Source organism: Diuraphis noxia, unplaced genomic scaffold (assembly GCF_037042655.1).
Source record: "Diuraphis noxia isolate RWA-SAM2 unplaced genomic scaffold, SU_Dnox_SAM2 contig0003, whole genome shotgun sequence".
Classification (NCBI taxonomy): domain Eukaryota; kingdom Metazoa; phylum Arthropoda; class Insecta; order Hemiptera; family Aphididae; genus Diuraphis; species Diuraphis noxia.
In genome coordinates this window covers 47179318-47206832 of record NW_028301713.1, presented here as the reverse complement: position 1 = coordinate 47206832, position 27515 = coordinate 47179318, and the positions used below count along the sequence as shown (strand labels likewise).

General features: G+C 26.6%; 2 protein-coding genes across 3 annotated transcripts; one reads left to right on the top strand and one right to left on the bottom strand.

The window, feature by feature from the left end:
- Positions 1-258: 258 nt before the first annotated feature.
- LOC107169699 (uncharacterized) lies at positions 259-26513 on the bottom strand. Of its 2 annotated transcripts, none has more exons than XM_089222822.1 (11): positions 26371-26513; positions 25753-25945; positions 25449-25654; positions 24780-24968; positions 23590-23789; positions 23326-23522; positions 23165-23245; positions 23009-23101; positions 21246-21465; positions 20956-21169; positions 259-725 (listed from the first exon to the last, which is right to left on the bottom strand). In XM_089222822.1, the coding sequence occupies exons 2-11, from the start codon at positions 25820-25822 to the stop codon at positions 714-716; spliced, it is 1482 nt and encodes a 493-aa protein (XP_089078948.1). In that variant the 5' UTR covers positions 25823-25945; positions 26371-26513; the 3' UTR covers positions 259-713. The 2 variants fall into 2 exon arrangements, with proteins under 2 accessions (XP_089078948.1, XP_089078947.1); XM_089222821.1 differs by lacking the exon at positions 26371-26513 and adding an exon at positions 26175-26314.
- On the top strand, positions 581-20485 carry sha (shavenoid). Its single transcript, XM_089222820.1, has 8 exons — positions 581-717; positions 7327-7560; positions 11965-12075; positions 14381-14514; positions 15713-15863; positions 15933-16303; positions 16400-16636; positions 16701-20485. The coding sequence occupies exons 1-8, from the start codon at positions 588-590 to the stop codon at positions 18147-18149; spliced, it is 2817 nt and encodes a 938-aa protein (XP_089078946.1). The 5' UTR covers positions 581-587; the 3' UTR covers positions 18150-20485.
- Positions 26514-27515: the final 1002 nt, after the last annotated feature.

Genomic DNA, 27515 nt, shown 5'->3' with positions numbered 1-27515 from the left:
GAAAACGTTAATATATTTTTTTAAAGAAGAAGTAACTCCCGCCAAGGCGCCAACCCATTCCCAGCACTGAATATATATATTATAATGAATAAGTGTATACAATTAATAGGAACCTACTACTATATTAAAGTATACCTATATTATATAGTTTAAACTTCATGGATGTATATAATATATAATAATATTATTACTAAAATCATTTAAAAATGTATGCAAATATTACGTGTGCATGATATTTCATATGTAATAAAACTCAAATTGTTTCTAATGCTCACAATACTATATTTTATTATAAAGATACGTCACAAAACGTGAATATGATTGAAAAATTCGATGATAATATACATAACAATATAATATGAAACAACGGTGTAAAAAAGATGATAAATTAATTTTTTTTTTTTTTGTTCTTGTTTCACACGACGATGTACAGCAGATAGATTTGCGGCCGACGTTGGTGATCAGATGGATGACGAGTGCGACGGCGGTGCTGGCTGAAGAAGAGCGGACCGCGAAAATTGTCGTCGCCTCCGTCTCGTGCTGCAGGGTGGCGCGCATGCGCAGTCATCGACGACACGAGGTCTGATATGACGTCTCGTTCGCAGCTTTCACCGGTGTTGACGAAGGCGCTGTTCCTGCTCGCTCTCCTGATGGACACCGTTTCCGCCACCGTTTCTATAACCCGACATCATCGAGGAGACGTGTTTGACGTGTCAGGTAAACGTCTGCATAGGAAAGAAACAAAATTATTAATAAAATATTGGTCACGAAAATGCAGTAAAGTCGTATTTCTATGGCGAATTTATATACAGTGTGTATATGAATACGGATGGTTAAGTGCCCGGGTTGATAATATATCGATGAACACGAGTTACATCATAAACACTGAAAATAACATATTTAACGATGGCGCAACTAGAAAGGAAGCCCTCCGGGTCTAGAGCAGATGATGTCCCCAACGTTTTTATTTTTTGAACATCTATTATAGACAGTTACACTCAAAATTGTAAATTTCTAGTGATCTATTTATCTATTTACTTTTAATATTTAACATTGCATTTTTTCTTAATTTATTAAAACATTGCAGTTTTTCCATGAATAATATATTAATAGGTGTATTTTAAAGAATTTTATGAGCTCATGGACTTTATAACTATATGGCTATAATTGACAATCGAATAATAACTACCGACAACCGAGAAACATTCCAGTGGCGACTTTCATACAAATTTACTTTTGATCCCATTTTCATCGATATGGTTTTATCAATATTTTAATAAAAACAAATGTAATTATTATTTATTAATATGATATAAATTATGAATGCCATCAGCTTTGATAATAGTTTGACAAAATCATATCGTAATTGACCTTTATTAAACTGATGGTCGACTGATTTGGAAAGGGTCCCAGGGACTCAATTGAGTCATACATTTTGTATATTTGTAGAAAATCACAAATTATATACTTTTTTTATTGAAAATATTGTAATCATAGTAAGATAATATACATTATAGTATACTGCAGGTACAGATTATCACTAACCAGAAATGTCTAGTTGCGCTACCGGTAAACTTGTATTGTAATTTTCAATATACTATACATAGTAACTATAATATCATATAATTATTCATAATGTATAACGTCGTCATATCATTAATATCACGGTAATGGTTCACACATACAACCTATTTGGCACATATATAATATTGAATTATATTAGTTAAATGAAACATAACGTTAGACATAAATAATAAAAGCAGTCTTTGTCTTTAACTGAATATTGGAATTTGGAGCAATGAGATATTGTCAATTGCCATAGAGTGTAGCTGAAAACGTTATTCATTTAAATAGAAAATCCCACTTCCGTAATATCTGTATAAGACCGATGTTTGTAAACGTGTTTTTACAACATCGACACGGTAAGATAATAATATAAATTCTTGTGAAAAATGTTTTGCTGTCGTTAAAGTCTCTTGAGGGATGTTCACAGTTCAAGTATAATCATAACATTGACTATCATAGATTATAAGTAGATATAAATATATATATATATATATAACTACAAAACGGTGCCAAGACACACATAATAATAATACTGTATTTTATATTAATAATTTAATATAGTATATCAGAATTAGATATATAGGTACATATATATATAATATACCTACTAGATATGTATAGTTTTTATGGGCAATAAAATATATACAAGTATTTTATAAATGATAAAACATTTAATTACTTTATTATATGACACACGATTGTTATATCTTAAGTTGAAATAATAAAAATAAATCCGTTAGATCGCAATTAAACTTCATATTTTTTTCAATTTCTAAGTGTTACTTTTTATATCGATGTTCACTAATGTGGCTAACCTAATTATTGTCAAGCCATTTTCTTTATATTTCTTATATAATATAGGTTGATATAATAAAAATAAAACTATTATAATATAAGTTTTAGGAGTGATGGGGATGTATATTAAACTATATAAAGTCATGAGTATCAGATTAAGTATGGCAATATTGATATTTGCTAGTATGTGCAGTAATCAGGCTCGAATTAAATAGAGCTATCAAGATATCGATAAGCAATACAGAGTATTTTTAAGACCAAAATGTGTAATCTATTTCATACATTTTCAGTAGTTGCATATTAGGGAGAGTTCATGGTGTTCAGACCCCACATAATTGTATTAGTATGTAGTAGACAATAAAGGATTAATAGACTTGCAAATAGCAACGATGTGACCATTAATCGGGACATATTAATAAAAGTTGATTAAATCATCAATGAATTGTCACATTAATTATACGATGCCATGGTCACAAAACAGTTGCGCCTGCAACTGATTTGCAACTGTTGTCCCAAAACGGTTGCACCGTGTGCGCTTGGCCTAAGTCCTAAAAGATTGAATTTTGTACTATACTTACATTTTATTTTATATGGTCAAAAATAAATAACTAGGTATAAATATGAATGTGTTATTTTTGGGGGATATGGGCTCACATGTGCCCCCAACTTTAAAGTGTGAGGAAAATTAGACGGACCTCCTACATGAAAGATTCCTAAATATTCCGCTGCTTTGCAGGATGTAAAATGTTACTATTTTAAATAAGTAAAATCCACTACAATTTTAAATGTTAACTAAAATTAAAAACAAATTACAATTTTAGTAGCCGAATTATAAGGATAATTTATGCAGACATTTGAAAATTTTTTCAGCTTATTTTCTATCTGTTTTAGGAAATTAAATTAAATTTTGTTCAATACATTGAGCGAAAAATAGTTGAGATAAAAAAAAATAACAAATAGGTACATTGAACAAATGATTTTATATTATTAATTTCTTACAAACGGATAATATAATTTGGTAAGTTGACTGCATCGTGACATTGTCGACCGCGGTGAACTGCACAGCAGATAAACTCTTTGCCAGCAAATGCATACTAATGTATTACCTTGGCCGCGAAATTGGACTATAATAATAATAATAATAATAATATAACGGAGGAATGGGTCGTAAATCTTATTTCAAAAATCGGTAGAATTAATGTGTGTATACAAACGCCAACGGTTTTAGAACGGTTTATAAAACATATAATAAAATTACGGTCATAAAATAATAATATCGAGGAGTGTTGCGATCGCGTGGCACATAAACTTGACACAATAATAATCGGTTGAAAACCCAACAGCCCGTCCTGTACAGGTGACAACGACGTGCCGACAAATCGATAAAACAAAATTTTTATGTAGGTATGTTATCATTGTGGTGTACGTCAAAGCGTGGCCTCTAAGTGCATTAGGCATGTATGTAGGTATGTAGAATGACTAAAATGTTAATACGTTTTTTAGAAATTATTCAAATATATACAAATAGCTGATATATATCTGCAGCCTCAAAGCGGTAGCTTGCCATAAATTATGAAGATGATAACACTTTGTTCAGATGATATTAAATTAGTGTAGGTATGAATGTTTAATGTATATGTTAACATATTAATATATTTAGTTGATTTATTATCACTATATTATTATTATTAGTTAATTATCCCTTATTTACATACAAAAATAATTAATAATACACACTTAAAAACTTGATAAAATATTACATTTATAGTTTAACTACCTATATAATGCTATTGTTATTGTAGTTTTTAATACACAAATTTTCAACGATTCAATTTAAAAGTATCATCATATTTTATAAACAATTTCGTGGGCTCGAAATCACATTCGTTTTTATTTGTTTTATGCATATATATAGGAGTTATTCAATTATATATTAAAATAGGTACTTCTTCGTGAGTGATTCTAATCGACTTATGTAAGTACATAGGCACTTAATATTGTTTCTTCTAAAAAAACATTACGATGTTGCGATATATATATGAAGCTAATACTTCAAAATAGCCAATTCAGAACTATACCTACTTAATAAAACAACACACAAATCTGCATAAATAATATTTAAAAAGCGGAAAAGTGGTTATCGCTCTGCTGTACAATAGGTTACAAGGGGGTTACTGTAATGGATAGAATTAAATTTGAATCCAATGATATTATATCATTGTATATATGAAAAACGATTCTGAGTGGAGACGGTTTACCAGTCTAGAATATATTATAGATTATTAAAAATTTTCAAATCTCAGATTTAAAAAGGAAATTTTTCATGAATTTCTAGCTTAAAATAATTTGCGAATTTTCGTGATTTTTACGTATGTTGTCGAAATTCAAACTTTGAATGCTTATAAAAAAAGTTGAGAGTGCATTTTTTTTTATTTTTCAACTGCTATTGTAACAATATGTTATAGGAGCCTTGTATTACATTTTCAAACTTTTTTACCCAACAAATATATTTTTATCAATATTAATTTAATAAAAACTAATAATGATCGAAAATTGCATATGCCTATAAATAGTTGAACATAAGTCGAAATTTTTTTAAAACTGCATGGTGGATAGAATATACTTATATAAACATTCCGTGAAAATTTCAAGTATCCCACGGTCATTTGTTTTAAAGTTATCAAAAACCAAAATTTTTCGAAAATTGATTGTGTGTAAAAATTCCCGTTTATTCTTTAATTTTTAGTTTGTTTATCCCAATTATTAAGAAAAATATCGGGAATTTTGACCCCCCCCCCCCCTAAAGTACCAACTAGATTCACTTTCTGATCGAACGAGGTACTGAAGTCGAAAATCGAAGCACTTTTACTGCTCCAAAACGTGATGATAGACACAAAAAAAAATTACAAAAAAAAAACCACATCATTGTAAAATCAATACATTCCTCGCTCCGCTTAGAATCTAAAATATTAAAAATATTAGGTCTATATAAATGATACCAAATAAACAATAAGGAATAATGTTATCGTCTTTGATCTTTTTCAAATCAATTATTTGACAAATTATTTTCTTTGATGTGCCGTCTTGTTGTATTTTTTCTACCGATATCATAATAAATTATCCTAACCCATATTAGTTAGAATATCAAGTTTTACAACATACCTGAAGGCTGAAACTGTTGTTAATAATTATTGTTATTAACATAATGTTATATGGATAACGAATGGCACGTGACGGTATCGGTAAATTATTAAAACAGATTGATCTCAATAAGGAATGACAGTAATACACAATCAACAAAAGACTCACGCTAAATACCATTGGATCGAGTATAGTATATATTAATAGTTATCAAAGTCGAGTTAAAATTAAAATGTATATTTAGGTATAAAAACTAACAATATTCATAATGGGAATAAATAATAGTTTTCAAACTGCATTTTATAAAATAATAGTTAATACAGAGTTAAGTATTAATTTTATATACAGCCTACTAACTATAGATTAATTCAAATAACAAGCTTACGAAGATTTTTTCAATTTTAATAACAGAGTAGAAAAAAATATTATGTTATAACAGAAACAAAAACAAGAATAAAAAAGTGGGCATTCTTCGCAAATGGGTCTATAAATAAAAAATATAATTATAATATCATACAGCCAACTGAATTGAGAAAACGCCTGTGTGTTAAAACAGGTGTGTTATTACATATTATAAAAATAAACTGGGGAGCAATAATTATTAATTGAATGCGTTTTCAAAACACAAAGTAGGTAGGTGCAGTTTTTCTTCCGACAAAAAAATACCCACTTCATCCAATTTCCAACCGATTGAAATGTTATATTTTCTAATACTATTATAGGAGCATATTAATGTGATAAAAAAAAATTCGCCCGACTTGACTGAATATAAAACTATTACATCAGTAATCAGTTATGTAAAAGTAATCTCGTGCTAAAGTAGATTCTAATTTACGCTATGCTAGCTATAAATTTTTAATTTGATATAAGGCCATATCGCAAAAAGAATTTAGTTTACGTCAAACAAACATTATGATTAATTAAAATTTTAAAAAATACTATATTTAATGAAAGTCGATAACCACTATTATTATTTTTTGTGTAAGTACCTACCTATATATTTATTAATTACACAGAAAATGAGTATATTTTACTAGCAATCATAAATTAACTTAATTAAAAAAAATTTATAGGATTAAAGCCTTAGAACAAATTGACGGTTTGTAACGAAGCGTTTAAATTTCCATTTCTCTAAGACCTCAATGTGTCTGTTATTGGAGCAATTTATTCTTATTCGTGTTCGTCAAACTCGTTACTCGTGTCCTATCTATATATTATACACCGGTAACACAGTTGCGATTCTAGATCTTAGTGGTGCAAAGTAAACAAATGCATGCAGCAAGAGAATAATTAATAAAAGCCCCAGGCCCTCATTTCAAGTATAACTCGTTAACTTAAGTCATCTTGCAGGGTAGTTATCTACATAATATTTGAAGTTAAAAATCAACCAAAAATATTATTCCATAGTTAAAATACATGAAAAATAATAATAATAATTAAAACTATTACATTTGTTTTTATTAATTCATAAAAGTGTCATATTTTAAATTAAAATTTGTAATAATTTTCAAATAATGTGGCGGATTGGTTCAAAAATGCGCTATAAAATTATCTTTTAAAATTTCCAATACATATTATATAAAAACCCACGCCTCGGCCGTTCTTTTTTTTTACAAAGTACCAACATTTGTTGGCTACATTTTCTTCGAATTCGAAACGTTTTTCTATACCTACGCTTGCGACCGAGTATCATGTTAATGTTATAATCTATGGCCTATGCTCACAAATACTCCAATGTCTCCATACCCAACCCCCTCAATAAAAAATAAAAATAATAACGATTTCGAAAAAACGAACGTTGTTTTAATAGATTCTTTTCCACAGACGCAAAATGTACGATGGAAACTTGTGTTGGAGTGAGCAGTGGTACAGCATCGTTGGTCGACGGCATCGTAGCAGCAGAACGCGACTACCCGTCATCGGTCGGTAGCAGAGGCTACAAGCAATCGACCGGAACTTCCGCGGAACCGTTGCACAACGACAACTGCAGGTGTCAGTGCATACAATCCGTCCCCGTGTTCAGGGACGACTTGAGGATATGTGTTGACGATTTGCGAGGTGAGTGCATTTTATGACGCTGCAGCATCCTACCAGGTTGATTTTCGTAATTTATCAAGTACATATACCTACGTATAGAACGCGTTTCCGTACCGCATCATCAATAACATTTTTACTGTTCAATATTTTTTAAGCTTTAATTGTGTAAAAGAAACAATTCTCTGATAATTATTTGTTGGTTTACATTATCACATTTCAAATACTAATACGTAATAATGGAAATATCTTATCTTAAACATATGGTTTTTTAATTAACCATGAAAATTATTTTCTACAATAAGTACCCACTATACAAATATCAAATTATTTTTTAAATTAAATCTATAATTCTTCTCAATCTACTCTACACAACTGTAAACGAGGAATTATTATCAATCATAATAGTTTATATATTAATAACTTATTAATAGTTATTTATTAAACATAATGACTTAACTCTAATATATAAGTTTAACGAATGGTAGAATTTATATAGGTATAATAGATACTAAATGTGCGACATTTTCTTTCATGCGCGTACAATAATACAATTATTGTATAGGAACGGCTGACGATGTAACTTATTGAACATTGCCGCCGAGTATTAGTTTCAATAGTTTCGTATACGAATATAATAACAAAAAAATAAAATTTTATCTGGCAGTGGGCAAATAAACCGTGAAAAATTCAATCGGCCGTGTTAAATATCAACATGCGTAATAGAGAGAAATCCGAGTATCCGATAGGAAACAATATGTACACGCGGAAGACGTAAATAATTTAAAATATAACAACGCTAACCTAGTAACACGGATTCGACGAATCTAACGTATATCAATAATAATTAATTTGTAGTCGCATCTTCGTTGTTTAAAAAAAAATCTGAGTTTAACCAAACGATTGATTTTTGATAACAACATGATTTCGAAAATGTTCACAATATTTTATTGAAACATCCAAATAATGACGAATAGTAATAGAGAATATCACAACCTAAAATTTTTTGTCGTATTTTTATATGTTTCTGAGTTTAAAATATCATATTATAGAAGTTTATCATATGATTGCATATATACAATGCAAATATTTAAATCACGAATGCAACGCTTTTAAATAATTATTGGCAAGGCTTGTGATATTATTTTAAGTAACAAAGTTTTCAATGGTAGTAGATTGATTATCATTCCTAATGTTACTTTATCTACCAAAAAAAGCAAAAATCATACTTTAACAATAGTTTTTACTGTAATTTATAAGCAAGTTTAAGTATAAGTATTTATAATTTACGTTCAGTATGTTCCTAGATTATATCTAATACAAACAAAATTTCAAATTAAAATTAAAAACTAAATTCGTGATAAAAATGTAGCATATAAAAACTGAAACCGTAACCAAATCATCCGTTGACGCTACATATTGACCCATAATTCAAATGTATATTACTAACAATTATACGGTATGTACAATAAACTCCGTCACGCATTCCAAACAAAAAGTCCTCATTTACAAATTTTCTACAATTTATATGAATATTTTCCCAGTAAATAGCCAAAGCGATATTTCATCTGGATTTATTTTGTTGGTTTTTTAAATTATAGTTTCAATTGTTTGCTTGTCATATTGGACACATGAATACATTTTCGTTATCATGAAAGATAACTTATTAATATTATATATAGCTTGAGATTTTTTTCATTCAATTAGATTATTCTTCACTCGCGTTATTGAACATTTTTCGAAAACAAATGTGTTTAGTTTATTTAATGATGGATCAATTGTACTATTTTAGTAAAACAGTTTTATTATACTAGAAGCTCGAAAGTGTGGTTTTTTTATCCAAAATAGTCATATTATTATAGTACCAAACCAATTAATAACATGCTAATATCCGGCCGGAATGAGATCATCGTGATCGTACCAAAGAGAAGTAAACAAGTAAAATATAACCTTTCAGATGTTTATATAGAAAGAAAACACAACATTTTCAAATCTTCAAAATTTCCATAAATCGATCCCGATCAACAACATAATATACAACATTTATTTAATTTATAACGATTAATTTTATTTCCTACTCAAATAGTTGGCCCGTGATGCCAATGCACATCATAGATACTATACTATCATCATACTATATATTACATTACTACCTATATACTGGGGATGGCGAACTTCGGCACGCGAATTCATTTTTAATTTTGTCTTCGAAAGCAGAATATTTTTCTGAATGTTTCAATACATGAAAATTTAATTTGTGAAGAACAAGTTTATGAGTTATAACTTATTATAAATGAGCTGAGTGAAATGGTACGCTGTTACCACACAAAATTTTAATCTACTACTTCAATCATCTACACTTAAATACATATAGCTCATAAATTACTCGTCCTAAATTCCATTTTTATGTATCGAAAAACTTAAGAAAAATATTCTGATTTAGAATACGGAATTAAAACTGTGTTTTGTCGTTCAAAAACGTAATTAACTTAAAAAATTAAAAGGATAAAAAATTAATATATATATATATATTACAGGTATTACATAATTACATATTATTATATACCTACATATATTAAATGTAATTTTTAAATAACTACTGACTAGAAACAATGCAAAAACATTAATACTTTTTGAAAAGATAATGATTTATAACAACAGAAACACCAGATATGTAACAATATTAAAGAAATCGACAAACATTATGTCGATCATATATTTCAAAACGAATTATCAACACAAAAATAATGTGGGGAGTGTACGAATGAAGAGTGTTCAAACAAATCTGTTCGTATGGACTTGTGTTCGAATAGTATGATGTACGAATGTATGTACCTATTCAAATTGAGTATTCAAACAAATCTGTTCGAATCGTATATTGTACGAACTACGAATGTTATATTTTCCTATTTGAACATAATTACGAGTATACGAATATCGTTCATAGTCACAGATACAATAAATATATAATGCCCCTAATAATTTATCAATAACCAGATAATAGGTATACTTTTATGATCGCGCAATAAACCTGCAGCCATATTATATATATATAGAAATTCGTAGTCATCATTCCAATGACTACAACGATACGGGATAATCGAGATTACATTTTATTCGTATCGGAACATGTGTGCAGTGATCATTATACCTATATGCGGTGCCTTTGATACCGAGACCAATATTGGCATCCAAAAAAGTTCAAAGAGTCCAAACAACAACGAGAAGAACTATTAAAAATCTTTATAAATAATGCTGACAATGCTAATTTTAATATTTTAGAATTTTTAAGAGGAATAGCTTATAATTTATCTTTTTAAAACATTTTTGTTTTTTTAAATAATATAATATCATATTTAATTGTATAATTGAATTATAAATAATAATAAAAATAAATTTTTCTTCCGGTTGATCGATCTTCTAACTTCTAACAGATAACATTCGAACCCTTTTAATTTAGACACACTCATTCACAATCATAATATTCGAACATATAAAATTCAAACACTTTTCATTCGTACACATAATTTTCGAACAAACAACCCCTCGCCAAATAATGTAAAACAATTTATAAAACAACGGTTGGAAAAAAATCGACACATTTTCAGGCCTTCGATTATCCACCACCACATTCCAGCATTATACATTTTGACAGCATGGATTAAGCCAGCAATTATTAATAGCATAACAATTAAGTGTTTCGATAACGTTAAAAAAAATGTCAACTCTAGACGACGCGCACGACAGATACTTAGGAAAACATTCTAATTGTTCACTAACATCTTAGTTTTATAATAAAGCTATTCATTTTTGTTTTCTAACGACTTCAACGTAATAATTTAGAAAAAAATGTTTACAAACGACGTTATATATATTATAATATATGGGCATGTCTATATATAAAGTCACCGATTGTGAACGACTAACTGTAGAATGTACATTTAATTTGGGTCGTAAAAACACATTTATGTATTGCCTGTAATCCTGAATATTTTATTGGCTTGTTTATTATTGTATAGGTGCCTACACGGAGGCTGATGAACCGTTAATCAGAATTTTTACTTCTACCTAAATGTCCTAAATTATATATAGGAAAGTACAGGAACATATCATAACTCTTCGAGATTTCATTAAAATACAAATTTTCTATATCTCAAAATTGCAATTCATTTACCAATGGGCAATAAGAATACATATAGTCAAAAAAAAAATTACTCATTATCGTCAGAATTAATATTATTATGAGTACAACTTTTATTCCGTCATTACTAGACGATATAATTATAAGTTATATATACCTTATGTTAAAGCAAATTCTAGTTGGCAGTTCGTAAATAACAACCGAGTTAATTATTAACACACTAAAAATGTCTTTAAAATCTTATATTATTGTTTTAAATGTAATGTTTATTGTTTAACTGTTCACAGAGTGTTCGTTAGCTTCATTCGTGTCTGGCACAACGGTACAAAAGATACCTTACGTATTTCTACCACTACAAGGACAAATCGTGTATCCTAGTGCTGAAATTAAAATTGCTGGTATGTATTTTATTTTAGATAATATTAAATTTATGGTTTTTGTTTCAAAATGGACGCAGAAAAGCATAAAAATACAAGTTAAACTTGTTTCGTTATTTAAAGAATTCCCTATAAATACACTTAATACATATCCAACTATCTATACCTACTAAATTTTTAACAGAAATACATGATCAGTGATACAAATTATATATATTAAATATATTTTCAAAATACGCAGAATTATAATTCTATAATATTATTTCGGTTGGTTATATTTAGTTTTAGGCAGAGTAATAAAAATATTTTGTTGAGTAGTAGGCAAGTTGGTTCACATTTGAATGTGCTGCATTGTCAATAGAAAACTAATTAATATTAATTAAAGGACGTTTCAACCTAACCTAACCGTTTTTGTTGTCTTTGTCAGTGTTTACAATAAATTTGTTTGTGATTTGTTGTCTGTAACGTTTTTGATATTTTAAATTCTTAACGACTTATGAAATTTTTTAATTTTAATACTTCACACTATACACTTATTACCTACTTGTTTCAAAATTCAATGCCGTAAAATTATAAGGTTTAATATTAAGCCAATTCAATCGAAGATCAACATGACCTGCTGAACTTAAATTATTTATACTGATTCTAAGCACTTGTACAACAGTAAAAAAAATTAAAAAATGTGGGTAAAATTTCCTTATAAGTAAATTATAAATACATTATTACTTTTGAGGATCTCATAGAATATGTAGGTATCTATGATTTTAACATTCGATGATAAAAAAAAACTATTGCTAATGTGGTTTTAAGAATAAAAGAATATCCTGGCAACATATATGCGTTATAGTATTTTTTATTATTTTTAAATTTTAAAACAAACATTAAATTAGTTAGATAATATGAATGTACTTCTATAATATGCACCTAAATGACATGTCTGTGTAATATGAGTGCATATATCATCTTATCTATCAGGCTATCCAAGATGTAATGGAGACATATTAATTGCTAGGTTGTTTCTAAAAAATAATATCTATAATCTTCAATTGAAAAAGGGAATGTAAATAGCAAATATATATATATAATATATTATTGGAGTCAGATACATAATAATGATAATTTAAGTGTTTTGATGTTGATGTAAAAATTCAGTTTTTATGCGTATGGAATGCACGTGTCAATCCTGAGGGTATATAACAGGTATTTAGCTATAGTATAAACTATAAGTACATCTTATTTGCTGTAGATATAATATTTACTTTAATAACGTTATAACAGAACTTATTCAAGCAGATTCAATTTACGGAGTTGATATCTGCAGTTCTGCACGTGGTATTCGTTAATTTACAGAGCCTCGTGGCATCTATTTAACTCAATACCTACCATGCTTAAATATATAACGCGGTCAGCGGTTATTTAGTATTTTCTATACATACATATCCAAAGACAGAAATATTATTTTAGTTTTAAATAGACTATTACCAATTAAAACCAATTGTAGCTCACAAGTACTTATTTTACCATCGTTGAAAATAAAATAACTTAAAATATTTATGTTTTTACTATTTAGCTGGGAGCAACAATTATTCACTAATTAAATTTTCAATGTGTGTTCGTGATACAGGTCACAGGTACCATTGTGCCAATATGTAATTTATCTTACTCATATGATGATATTTTTTATCATTATAATCGTGTTTTTCACCTGATAAAATATAGACGATCTACATTGCCATCTCGGCTCTTTCCGGGTCACTACACAATACATAATACACTAATGATGAATTCTATTAATTTTTATTAAATCAAGACATTTATAGAATAAAATGATTTTGAATTAAAGCTTAAATTATGGTTACAAATTCTTTTTTTATTGACCCCGAGCCCGGCAACATAGGCCATTAGCTGTTTATAGGGAGGGGGTGATTGGTTTGGTAACACGTCATATTGTATGTATTAACAAGGATTTTGTTGCTAAAAATTCCGGGTGATCACTGATCACCCATCTAGGAGCTAGCAACACCGGCCGATTCGTATACTCAGGAGGGTGCGCAACTAAGTGTCGACAGCAGGCCATACCAAACCACAAGCATTGAAATTAATTATTTTTAGAATACGAATAATTAAGTTATAACTGTTATTATTCAAAATCACCTGTTTTTTCAAATGTAAAGAAGTTAAAAAGGCATCTATATGCTATAATATAAGTTTAATTATATTAGTTAATACAACTATAATAAATAATTGGTAAATAGCAAAAATGCATAATACTTTATATTATTAAAAATCAATTATTTATTTGATTATATATCGTACTGTTTTACAGGTATGCAGTATCCTATTTGTGCTATTTCAAAAGCAAAATATTTAACTCGAGGAGGTTGGATAAATTTTAAAAACCAATCAGACTTCGAAATCCCTTTCCAAATACACCGCGAAAACGGACACATAATGTTATTAGTAAGTTCATTATTTCATTAGTATTTATTTTTGTTATTGTCAAACTCTGATTTTATACAATTTATAAGTTATAATTTATAATTTATTTTATAACTTATAAAATATTAATAAAGATAAATCAAATTTTTTTCATCAACTGATATCTATAATTTTAGTAAATTAAATCGAATAAACTCTACGTATATGTCTTTATAGTTCAACATTTAATCACGACAACTAAATGGTGTATATTAGTATTATAATTTATAGCTACTATAACTATGTTCCAATGTAATAATTAAAATGTATAAAATATACTATATATATACATATATTAAATACTTACATCAAATAATCATTAAGATACCTAAAAGATAAACATTAAAAATACCTACCAAAACACTTTGAACAAGATGCTTAAAATAATTATTTTAAAGTACGGATTTAGAATGTCACACAATGTTACACGATTATTATGTAAATAGATAAAATCTAGTTCTTATAACATATATACCGGATTTTCTTCTTTTATTAATTGGTAGAAAAACAACAATAAATAATGAATGGTAAATAAATAAATGATATATGGACGAGTGTACGACCTAAGATCAATTGTTTATCACTTGCTTAATAATTTAAAATTCAAAAATAGAAAAATAATTTCTCGTTTAAAAAAAATATTTATTATAATATTTTATGATTTATTATTAGATCATTTAAAATTAAAACTGTAGAAGTTTTGAAGTTGAAAATAAAGTACTCGTAGTTTGTAACAATAAATTATATTTTACAAACAAATTACTCCTACTGTACCCCGTCGTGGTGTTAATGAGAAAATTATTCAAATATTTTTGTAAACAATATTATTATTGAGCAGTTTTTTTTATTCTTTCCTATTTCTGTACCTTTATTTACAATTAATGACGTATAAATAAAATATATACCGATAATACAAAAAAAAACATAGATTACTTTAAAACAGTTATAATCTTAATTTGTAAAATCTCTAAATCTGTCATGTTTTTAGTATAAAAATATATTCTAAGTTTGTTCATAATGTTTATGTAAAACGGACGTTTATTAAATACCTACCTTTATTGTTATTATTTAAGATAAAATAATAATCAGAAATTATTAGTTATTAATTTATTATAGTCTAATTTTTAATTAGCAGTGAAAGGTTTATTACAATTATTTATGTATCGAATATATTTTTTAGTGGTTAGGTGATTTACATTCGAGGACCAACATCGAAGGGAGGCTAGTATTGATCGAAATGATTTGTAAAGAAACATTATTACAAGACTATGACAACAGTTTTCATCAAGCCATAACACCTTGCCTCTCATTTAGGATAGCAGGAACTCCAAGTAATTAAAAAATAATAAAAAGTGCATAATAATGTTTTTAGTAAATAATATGATCTGCAACTAATTTAGGTGTAAGAGAAGTTTTATTTTCAACTGATATTCGATCATCAGATAATGCTTCAAGTTCAGGATTAACAATAAGTGAACTAATAGCTGTGGCGATTTGTTCTATTCTATTAGGACTAATGTATGTAGCATCTATTTTGTTGTACTTGCATGTTCGTAAAGGGAGAAATAAAGGACAAAATGGAGATATAGAAGCGTTTAAAAATCCATTAATGTCAAATGGTATTACTGAAGAGGGTATAATAAAAAACAATCCTCTGTTACAACACAGTTACAATGATAATGAAGCCTTTGAGTCAGATGAAGATAGAAATTATAGTATAAATACACAAGGAGAACCTTCTATAGATATGGTGGAAAATAATAATATTAATGTAAGTACCTACCTAAAACAATGGGTATAAAAAATAACCCTACTAAATCAATGCTAGAATAATTAATTAAGTACCTAATTTATGCATTTATTACAGAGAAATTTAACAACAGCCATTGTACACCCTATTCAATCATTCAATTCGTGTGTTGGCCATTCAATGTATTATTCAGATTCAAATTCTATAGAAAAACATCCAGAAGAGGATATTTCAATAGTAGAAACATTGGATAGCAAAGAAGATCGACCAGATAATATTAGATCAATAGTGTGTGCTAACCCAAGAAAAAAACTTTACTTCAATCCAGACTATTTTGAACTTGAATTATTAATGGTAAAAGTAAAATATTAATTAAAAATAATTAACTAAATAAAATAAGATAAATAATTATTTTTAGGCTCCTCCACCAGCAGCGATGGAATTTTTGGAAAAAATTCGTGAAGTGATACACGAAGCAAAAAGAAAAATAACAATGAAAAAATTCACACCAAATCTTATTGCGATTCTAGAAGATACAAATGAAGACACAAATGAACCATTAAGTTCTTGCAATAAATGTAAAACTCAATTCAAAATTAAATCAGCTACAATACAAAAATGGTTGATGAATGTACCTATAGAAGTTACCAAGCCAAAGAAAAATCAAGCTCCTTGTATTCCCATTGAGTTAAAAGCAAAAGATGATGTAGAGGACTTACAACTTAAGGAAAATGAATTAAAATCAAAAACTAATGAAGTAGAAGAAAAAAAAGTAGTGGAAATAGAAGAAGAAGAAAAAGAAGACAACAACTATGATGATGATGATGTTGATGATGAGGAAGAGGGTATTAACATTGAGTGCGATAGTTTGGAAAGATCAATGAATTACAGGCAGAAATGTGGATATCATACACCGTCAGAGTACGGATTCATTAGACCAGACCTAAGTCCAGTTCTAAGTAATTCTGCTTTACCAATGGATGAAGAACTTACCATTAGAACCACATATACTTATGATACTATCACAAAAAGAGAAAGCTATTATGAACATATATCTGGTCCAGACTGTATACGAGAAAAACCGAAAAAGGAAATCTTACCCGATATACTTAATAGGTCATCTGAACGTTATAGTTTGGTTAGCGAAGTATACGTAAATGATAACTTTAACACTAGTATGTCACCTAATAATTCACTGGATAAAAAGATTAAAAAGAAGAGTCCAGGTCAAATAACTATTGAAGTTGAAGACTGTCCTGACAATCATCCAGTAGAAGATTCAGACAGTTTTGAACCAGACACATTAGATAGAAACTGTACAAAATTAAAACCAAATTTGAAAGCAGTATACTCTTCGGACTCATTAGAACAATTTAATAGTCTTAAAAGCATAAATAATAATGGATTTGGTAGTTTATTAGAGATATACGAAGCCAAGAACGTCATGGCTGATGTGCAAAAGAGAAGGAATATGAGCCAAATCGAAGCCAAATACTTAAAACCAGATCCAAAACACTCTCGAAGGCAAAGGTGTCCATCACCTTTGTCTGTACAAAAGCCTCCAAAAAACGCCTGTGTCAGAAGCACTAGCAAGCCCAGAGTCATGCAACCCAGTTGCGCTAGCTCACAATTTAACCAGCGAACCCATAATATCATGGCTGGTGCTTCTGACAAACAAACAGTCAAAAGTTCGCCAATTGATCATAACAGATATGAAGACTCCGGGTATCTCAGTACTGAATCAAATGAATCTCTCAACAAAGTGGTAGCAACTAGTCTAGATACAGATGAATCTGGAGCAGAAAGCATAGATACAGATTTCAAATTTTTCAAATCACGTACAGACCGTAATTACTGTGATTGGTGATTATTATTTATCCAAAGATATAGTTTTTATTTTATTATTTTTAATTAGTCAATATAAGTACCAAAAATTAGATTTATTTGTAAAATGTGAAATTCGTAAATATCCATAAAACTAAATTTAGAATTTTAAAAAATGTCTTTATATTAAGGCTGTAATTGATAAAAAATCAATTTCATTCAAATCAATTAGGTGAATCTCCATTAATTTCCTAAGAATAACTTTTTTTAAACACCCTATATATATCGTAAAAGACACATTTTATTTTTTTAATATATAGTGGCTATTATTATTAATATGTATAATAAAATAGTATAAAGTTATTATATTATGATGAAGATTAAAATTTTTTCTCTTGATAATCTTAAAAAACTCTTTAATAAACTTAAATATTTCAAATATTTTTTATACATCAACTGAAATAAAAATTTTCAAAAATGTGTTATAAATATTATCATCTCTTAATTAAATAAATAGCAATACATTTGAATAAAGGAACCACATGACTTAAAATTTGTATATCTTTGACTTTTAAATCATAAAAATTAAAACATGTGTTCAAAATGAAATAAATATATTATTATATATATATATATATATATATTTATTATGTAGTATATTATGTATCTAAAAATTGTAAATAAAATATGTGAAAATATATTTTCATATGAGGCTGGATTGAGTGCAATTATAGATTATTTTAATCACCTAATATTAAGGATTAATTATTTATATTAAGTATAATAAGCTTTACATACAAATCAATATACATTTTTCCCTAACAAGATGTCAGCAAACCATTTGTTTTCTCTCTTTGACACACGTGTAAGCACAATATGCCAATTTTATGCTCAGGAGATCTAATCTAGTGGTGTTAGCTTTAATATTAAGAGTGATTTGACCTTTTGTGTAAGTTGATAAAAGAAATATCTGTTTGTATATTGATTTTTTTAAGATATTCAATTTTTTTGTGTTAAATGAACAGTAAGAAAATATATAATTATAATACATATACTCACGAGATTAAAATATCTTAAAAACATATAGGTAAAATGCTCTTATCTTCAAGTTAAGTAATATGTTATTCATTAGAAAAAAAAATGAATGGAAGGTTGGTTATTTCTAATATTAAAGTTAATAACATAAAATTGGTTCTTCTGAATGCAAATTTACTATATTGTATGTGGGTCAGACAGGGCAAACAAATAGTACACAGACATCATATTATTAAAGTGTTTTATAATAAGAACTTGATTCACATGGTAGTATAATTAAATGTAGACAAAATGTGTGACTTATTAAAACTTTAAATTATTATTATTGCATAAATTTCAGAAAATAAAACAATCAAACAATAAAGCAACATTTTATTAAAGTAGCTATTTTTATGAAATGCATTTTTCAGTTTACATTATCTTTATAATTTATTTTAAATGTAGGCCACATTTAGTGATAACAAATATGTTAATCTATCTACAATAAAATTGTATATATTCATTTCATTGCTTGTTTAGAAACTTACTAAAACAACAACAAAATATACTAACATCTAAAATGGATATAATATAATACTGATTACCAATGGTATTAAGATAATTTTTATACTTAATAATGGACTGATTTATCTTTCATTACTTTGTTACTAAATAATAATAACTAAATATTATATATTATGTTGTATATTTAAATTGAAAGCCACTTAAACAAAAATTATTTCATTTTATTCTTTGTAAAATATATTTTATAAATATTATTATTATTTTCTGAATATTATTGTCAAAATAATATCAAATTGCTTCAATTATTTTATTTCTTACATTGTCATACTTGAGTCATGCAATCAGTTTAAAGCTTTGAATTAAAAAAAAAAAAGGATAAAGTATAATATTTAAATGAAGGTACCATTGTTGGTATCTTTTAAAACAATTAATATATTATTAGAGATGTTAAGAAAAACGACTGACATATAATTGTAGGTTATGTTTGTAAATTATCTATTTAATCTAAAGATAAATTTTATTTATATCTACCAATAAAAATTTACTATAAAAATTTTTATAATATGATTTATTTGAATTGTTATATTTACATGTGATTTTAAACACATACATTTAAAAGCAATCTAAAAAACTATTATATTTAAATCTTATATTTCATTGGCAATTTAATACATTAATAAAATTATTATACCTAAATATAAAATTTCCTGGAAAAATTAGTTTAAAATGTTTAAATGTACTATATATACATACGAAACAATACAAAATTATAACATTTAATTATTGTACTTATTAATATTTTATTACTATACCAATAGAAAAACAATTAATTTAAAACATGTATGTAAAAACATTTAGTTGTGTTCAATTGAACATTAATTATGAATTATTTATTATAATGTATAAATATTTTTGCTGTTAAGTTTTATTGCTAAATATAATCATGTTTATGTTATGTTTAATAATAGATATTGTGAATAAATTGAGTTGATGTTTCTCCTATACATAATATTATAGTTGTTGTTATACTATTGAATTATTATATGACTTGTAGATCTTAAATAACAATAAATGTTTTTATCACAATAACCAGAAAACAAAAAATTTGTTGAAAATTCTTAAAAGGTTGACTGCCTTATTCTGTACATGGTTATGTTTAGAAATATATATATACAAAGAACGCAAAGGTAAATATTAGATTTATGATTTATATACTAATATATTAATATTAGATATGTTTGTTATGTAATAAACAACAAAATCACTTTTAAGTTCAATAAAATCGAAGTTCTCTTAAATATAGTACTTACCAATCTACAACGAGTGATATTCCATTGATCTCTTGGTATTGTTATTTGTTTATTCAAATGTATTTTAAATATATTTCGAAGTTCCCTCAAATCTAGAATAACAGTATCAATATTACAACAAGTTGGTACTTTAGTATCTAGGTAACTAATAATAGTGTGCTCAGATAAGATTGTAGTCAGTATTTGAATAAATGTTTTTGTATATCCCAATGAGCTGCAAAATCAATTCAATTAAAATTTAATATATTTTATTTTATACACATCAGTATTTAAAAAAATAAAAAACATACTCTGAATAAACTTTAAGAATATACTCTAAAGGTGATACTGGATCTAAATAGCATACAATTGTTCTTAACCATGATAAAGAACTATGAACAAACCATTCATGTTTTACATCAAACTTAAAATTGTCCGTAATCATATTTTTTAGATCTTTAAGACACATGGTACTCTTAATTTGATAACTTGAGACCAATTTAGTGCAACGTAAAGTCACCAAATCTTCAACTACAACAAAATATATGCAGTAACGTTAATTGAAAAAGAATTAAATAAATGAGTCAATATAAATTTAAAAAAAGCTCTGTGGAACAGATTAGATTAATTATAAAGATTTACATGATTTTAATTTGTCTAAAACATTAATACATTTAACTATGATTTAAGAAAGTACTATGTTAAATCATATGTTTTACTAATTAGTAATTACTATTAAAAGCCAAAATCGAATATTAAATATAACTTCAAAATTAACAATATTAGAATAATAAAAAAATCTACATTTTGCTATTTTACAAAACATTGTTACCTAAATTACCAAATATTATATTATATAAAAAATAAACTGCATATATAAATTGTATAAAACATACTTTTTATGTAAATAAGAAAGTTAGTTTTTAAGCCTTGTAAGTAATTAAAATTAAAAAATTAATAATTAAATTTCTTAAAGACACCAAATTATAAATTATATAGTATGTCATAATAATGAAACATAATACCATTGATAATATAAATCATCATTAATATTTTACGCAATACATAATTTTTGTGTGGCTTTAATATTATAGTTTCTTACTAGAATAATAAAATATTAAAAACACTTCATATTATAATTATGCTCATGCAAATAAAATCTATTACAAAAATAATAGTGTACTTTAGTTACCTATACATTCTTACTTTTAACCAAAGAAAATGTATATATAATGTAAAATTGTCTCAAGTATCTGAAGATGTCCTTATAACATTTAAACGCTGGGACCGGTCCAATGTGTGATCTACCGATAAACGGCTGGTCCAATGTGTGATCTACCAATAAAATATGGCTGGTCCAATGTATAATTAACTTGCTATAATTTTGCTTGTTATATTCATACTGCAAAAATATTTTTTAAATCTGATAAAAAAAATCACCAAATATTTTAGTTTGTATTGGGTGGTATAATTGCCACCATTCTTCTTTAAGTTGGCTGTCTAATAATAGTGGAGATGCACCTTCTACTTTTATATTATACTTGGACTTGACTAACTTTCACAACGACTCTATTGTTTGAGTATGAGCTCTAGTATTCGATCCACAACATTTTCACAGTATGATATACAGTTTGATGAATAAATCCGTGGTTCTTCAGAGAACTATATGCTTGCCACTGATCGCTTTAAATCTTTATACCAATTTCTACCTCGCTTTCTATTATTAGTATAAGCGTTTTTCGATTCCTTTTTTCTACAATGAAAAATCGACCTTTAGTATTGTTGTCTTTATTACACCAAAAACTAAATACCCACGGTCGCTGTATTCTATTTCCATAATTTCGTTGGTTATTTTCTACCGGAGTTTCATTTTCATAATTTGAAGTTTTTTCACTATCTTCGTGTGGTTGTGGGTTGTAATTATCACATTGTGAGCGATTGTGATTATATTTTCGTTAGAATATAGGTATCTGTTATCGGTAGATCACACGTTGTACCTACAACGCTTTTTCACAGATAGCCGTTTATCTGTAGATCACACATTGGACCGGTCCCTAAACGCTTTTAAACTTACCAAAAATACCATTTTTAACAAATGTATCAAATTCTTTATCCAAGAATAAGTTTGCAGTAACCATAATTTTATCTGAGTTAATGTATTGTATTCCTAGAATACAAATAAAAAAGAATAAGTATCTTATAATTCTAAATACCTTAACTCACAACTTACTATCATCATGTTTGTTATTTAAGTACACTATACTATTAACAAAATATGGAATTGACTTAGTGTTCCAATTATCAATAACAACTATAAAAGAGATTTTTAAATAATATTAGACTAAAATCAAACAATATTAATTAAAATATTTAAACAATATGATTATTTACTTGTAATTATGATTGAACTTTCAGAATTCAAACTCATGAGACATTTTTCAATACAATTTGAAATGCAAGTATTTTCATTACGACTATAAAAATTAAAGCCACTTTTATTTTTTTCAACTGCCCAACATTCATATCGAAATTTTGACCAAATTTGTTTATTGTTTTTTAATAGTATTAGATTAAGATTTGATACGGGTCTAAATAAACGTAAACAGTTTAAATTATTTTAATTTATACAATGAATGAATTAAAATTATACTTTACACTTTTAAAGTATTTTGAAGAGTAAATCCATACACAAGATTTTCATTAGATAATTTTAACCAAGAGTTTTTTGTTTTAACATTTGATAACAGTTGAACATCAGAAATATCATCATTAGTTACTTGCATTACAGCACTGATAAAAGAAGTAGTTTTTTGTGACATTTTATTTCTTTCTGTGTCATATAATATATTTAAATGCTGTAAAATATAAAACCAATCATAGTAAACAATAATTTCATGATAAATAACTATGTGGATATACTGGTATATTCAAATGGATCCTACTTGGTACATTATATTTTTATATTTACAACTTAATTCAATAAGAGGATGTCAGTGAAATAATTGTTTTCTATCCCAGGCCCACATGCAACATAATTGGAATGCATCCATGTAAAATTACTGTTTTTATAATATATGAGTGTTTATAGAGTAAAATTACTGAAAGTAAAGAAAGAATTATTAAATAATAATGTTACGAAAATTGTGACGTCACAAATAATTTTGATTTTTAACTTAAAAAAAACTACCTATGTACATTTTGACGAGTGTTTTAAATTGAATATCAATATAATATTTGTTGCTTTTTTTTGTTTTTTACAATGTTTGATTTGATCCCTTTTATACAAAACAATAAGAACACGTGAGGATATAATAGATAATAATAAAAATAATAAAAACTAGCTTTGGTTAACAGAGCTTAGAAGCTTCCCAATGGAGGTACTACAATAAAAAAAAAAACATGAAAATTTAAATTTAATTAGTTTGACAATAAGTTTCTACACCATTTGCGTTTTAGTCATTTGGGAGGATTTCCAAGGATAGTCAAGGAAGAGATATTGTGCATGAGTGGGTTTCTGTGGTTTTTAAGGCGGTTATAGAATCTTTTAAGGTGTGTTTTAGCCACGTCTGCAACAAAGGGTATGGAGAGGTCGTGATGGAGTTTGTAATTCGAAACGTAATATGGTGCTTTAGTGATTTGTCTTAGAGTTTTGTATTCTATAGATGTTAGTAAGCTTTGCTGATCCCCAGAGCTGTATACCATAGACCCATATTGGTTTAAGTAACATTTTGTACATAAGGAACTTGTTGCTCAGATGAATATGTTTGGAGGTCAGTAGGTATCGCAGCTGGCAGCTACAATCAATTAATATAATAAAATATACAATTTACAATATAAAACATTACTTGTAATTTGCTAACACAAAATGTATATACAACAGAAGTTTCTTGAGGTATAAAACTAATTTGTTCCTTATTTTCAAAAATATCAATTAATTCAAAACCTTTATCAGTTCTTATATAAAGTTGAGGTATTCCTGAATTATTATGATCATGGACAACCATTTCATATACGTTGAAATATGTTTCAATAATCTAATGATCATAAAGTAAAAAAAAAATTAATATTAATAATAAAATATAAATAATATAGGTTATACAAATATAAAAGTTATATAGTATAGTAGGCTAAGTTTTGCTGTGGTTAATTTATCTCAGTTATTTGATAATGGTGATATGTTATTTACATAGAATATAACTGTTTAAGAACTAAAAAAAAAAAATGGGGAGTCTATAAGAAAAAATAAATTGTATCACACCAAGCAAATTGATAATATTACCTATGACAGTAAAATATAGTTGTTAATATAACTACTTTTGTAAAATCCAATCCTAATTATAATATAGATATTAGGTATTGACAATAGTTGTTTTTAATTGAATCAATTATTTATAGTTAAATACTTTTACCAACATAATCAGATTTAAAATTACCTAGAATTCACGATATCAAGATTAAAAACTTTTTAAAATGTATATTTACATATTTAAGATAAGTATTTTAAAATGTTATACCTTAAGACTTGCTTCTTCTTTGACTATTACGACTTTATTATCTCCATGTAAAATATAATAAACTTCAATTTTAGGTTCATTATAAACAAGAAATGGTTCTAAATGTTTAACTTCAATCTTCACATTACAATTTTTCATCAGACATCCTTTGAAAAAAGTCATAAGCTTTTTGTCCGTTGTACAAATCACCGTGTCATTATCACATCCTGAAAACAAGCATTTAAAATAATAATTGTTGTTACAACTTAATTAGTTAAGAGTTTAATTAAAAACAAAATGAAATTATGCATAAATATTATCTCACCTATTATTCCTTTTATAGCAGCAGTTGTGATGTCTTTATATGATTCTGGTATATTTAACAATTGACTCATAGTGAAAGAACGAATCAAGTATTAAGTAATATCAAAACATAAATGATATGCAATGATTTATATAACAGGCTTTGAATTAATATTAATTATTTGAATAGTAATATTTGTAGTTCAGTAATAAATCTTGAAAAAAAAAATAAGATTAAAGTACAAAATAAAAATTACCAATTCATACAACAGGTAGGTAAGCATTTAGTAAATTGAATAGCATAGGTAAATATTTACTTTTGTAAAATTAATACTATAGAAATAGTCAACAATATTTATCCAAAACTATCATGTTAAAAGAAAGAGATAAATAAATCATAACAATTATAATATATTATATTAATTAATAATATAGACTATTTACCATTATTTATTGAACACCGGCATTAACATTATTTTGTAATAACATTGTACAAAAGTAACCAATTACTAAGATAACAATTTTTTATTTACCTACTATTTAGATATTTAGTAGGTACTATTTAGTACTATTTTAAGTTTCAAAATTTAAGTATTTTACTATGTAATTAAAGCATGCTAAATTAATTAGTAATACGTACCTATATAAAATAATAAATAATTATATATTATAACATCTCATTCGTGGGATGTGATCAAAAATTCAGATTAATTGTAGTCAAATTTTGAATTTTGATAATAAAATACTGTTCAATACTTATCACTAATCAGTACTACACTACCGTCTACCACCATGCAACACTAAAATACTGAATGAAAAAGACGTAATTACCACTGACCTAACCACCATTAACTTCTAGTAACCACAATCATGCAGCATTACCGCGTAATAACAATTTTTAAAAACTATACAATTTAGTAATATTATGATAGCAATTAGAAGTATATTATTATTGTTCTGTGATATCATAGACATTTACATTTATACATTTATTTATTATTTGTATTATACATTTATTTCACTATATTTTTTTTGTTTTAAATTTTTTAATCATATACAAAACACATATTACTATATTAGAATTTTTTATTTTTTATTTTACTTTACAAGACTGGACATAAACTGTAATTTAAATAATTAACTTGAAAATAGGCATGATTGGAAGTTAAAGTAAAAGTAATAATTGTAGAGGGAGGACTTTATGCACTCATAATAATTCATCAAATATATGCAGTTGAATATTCCCTTAAAGAAATTACATTCCTTTATTACATTAAAAATTACTTATAATCTAATTTAAGAACCTATTGTATAACCATATTTTACCATGTACTAAATACTAATTTTGTTACAAGCTAATAACTTTAGCAGTTAATTGACCAAACTTTTTAAACAACTTTTAAATGTGATTAAGAATTATAAGAATTGCGTTAAGAGATTGAAAGCAACTTCAACTACTACTTTTATAAAATGTATTTAAATATCTAATACTGTATAGAAATAGGAGTTGGTGATAGCTGATTCTTTTGAAAAATACAGTAATTTTCAGATAGGTAATTAATTTTTGTCGAGTACCTATTAGAAACTATATTAGTTTTAGTCGTTCGTATACTTTTTTGAATAACTTAATTGACTTGTTAAATTTGAGATTTAAAAAACAAATTTTTAAATTATAGTTGTCAAGTTGACATATTATTATTTATTGCCTGCATTAAATAGATAATAAATATATTATAATTATATTAAATTATTTTATGTGACATACTTATATATAACTAATAACTA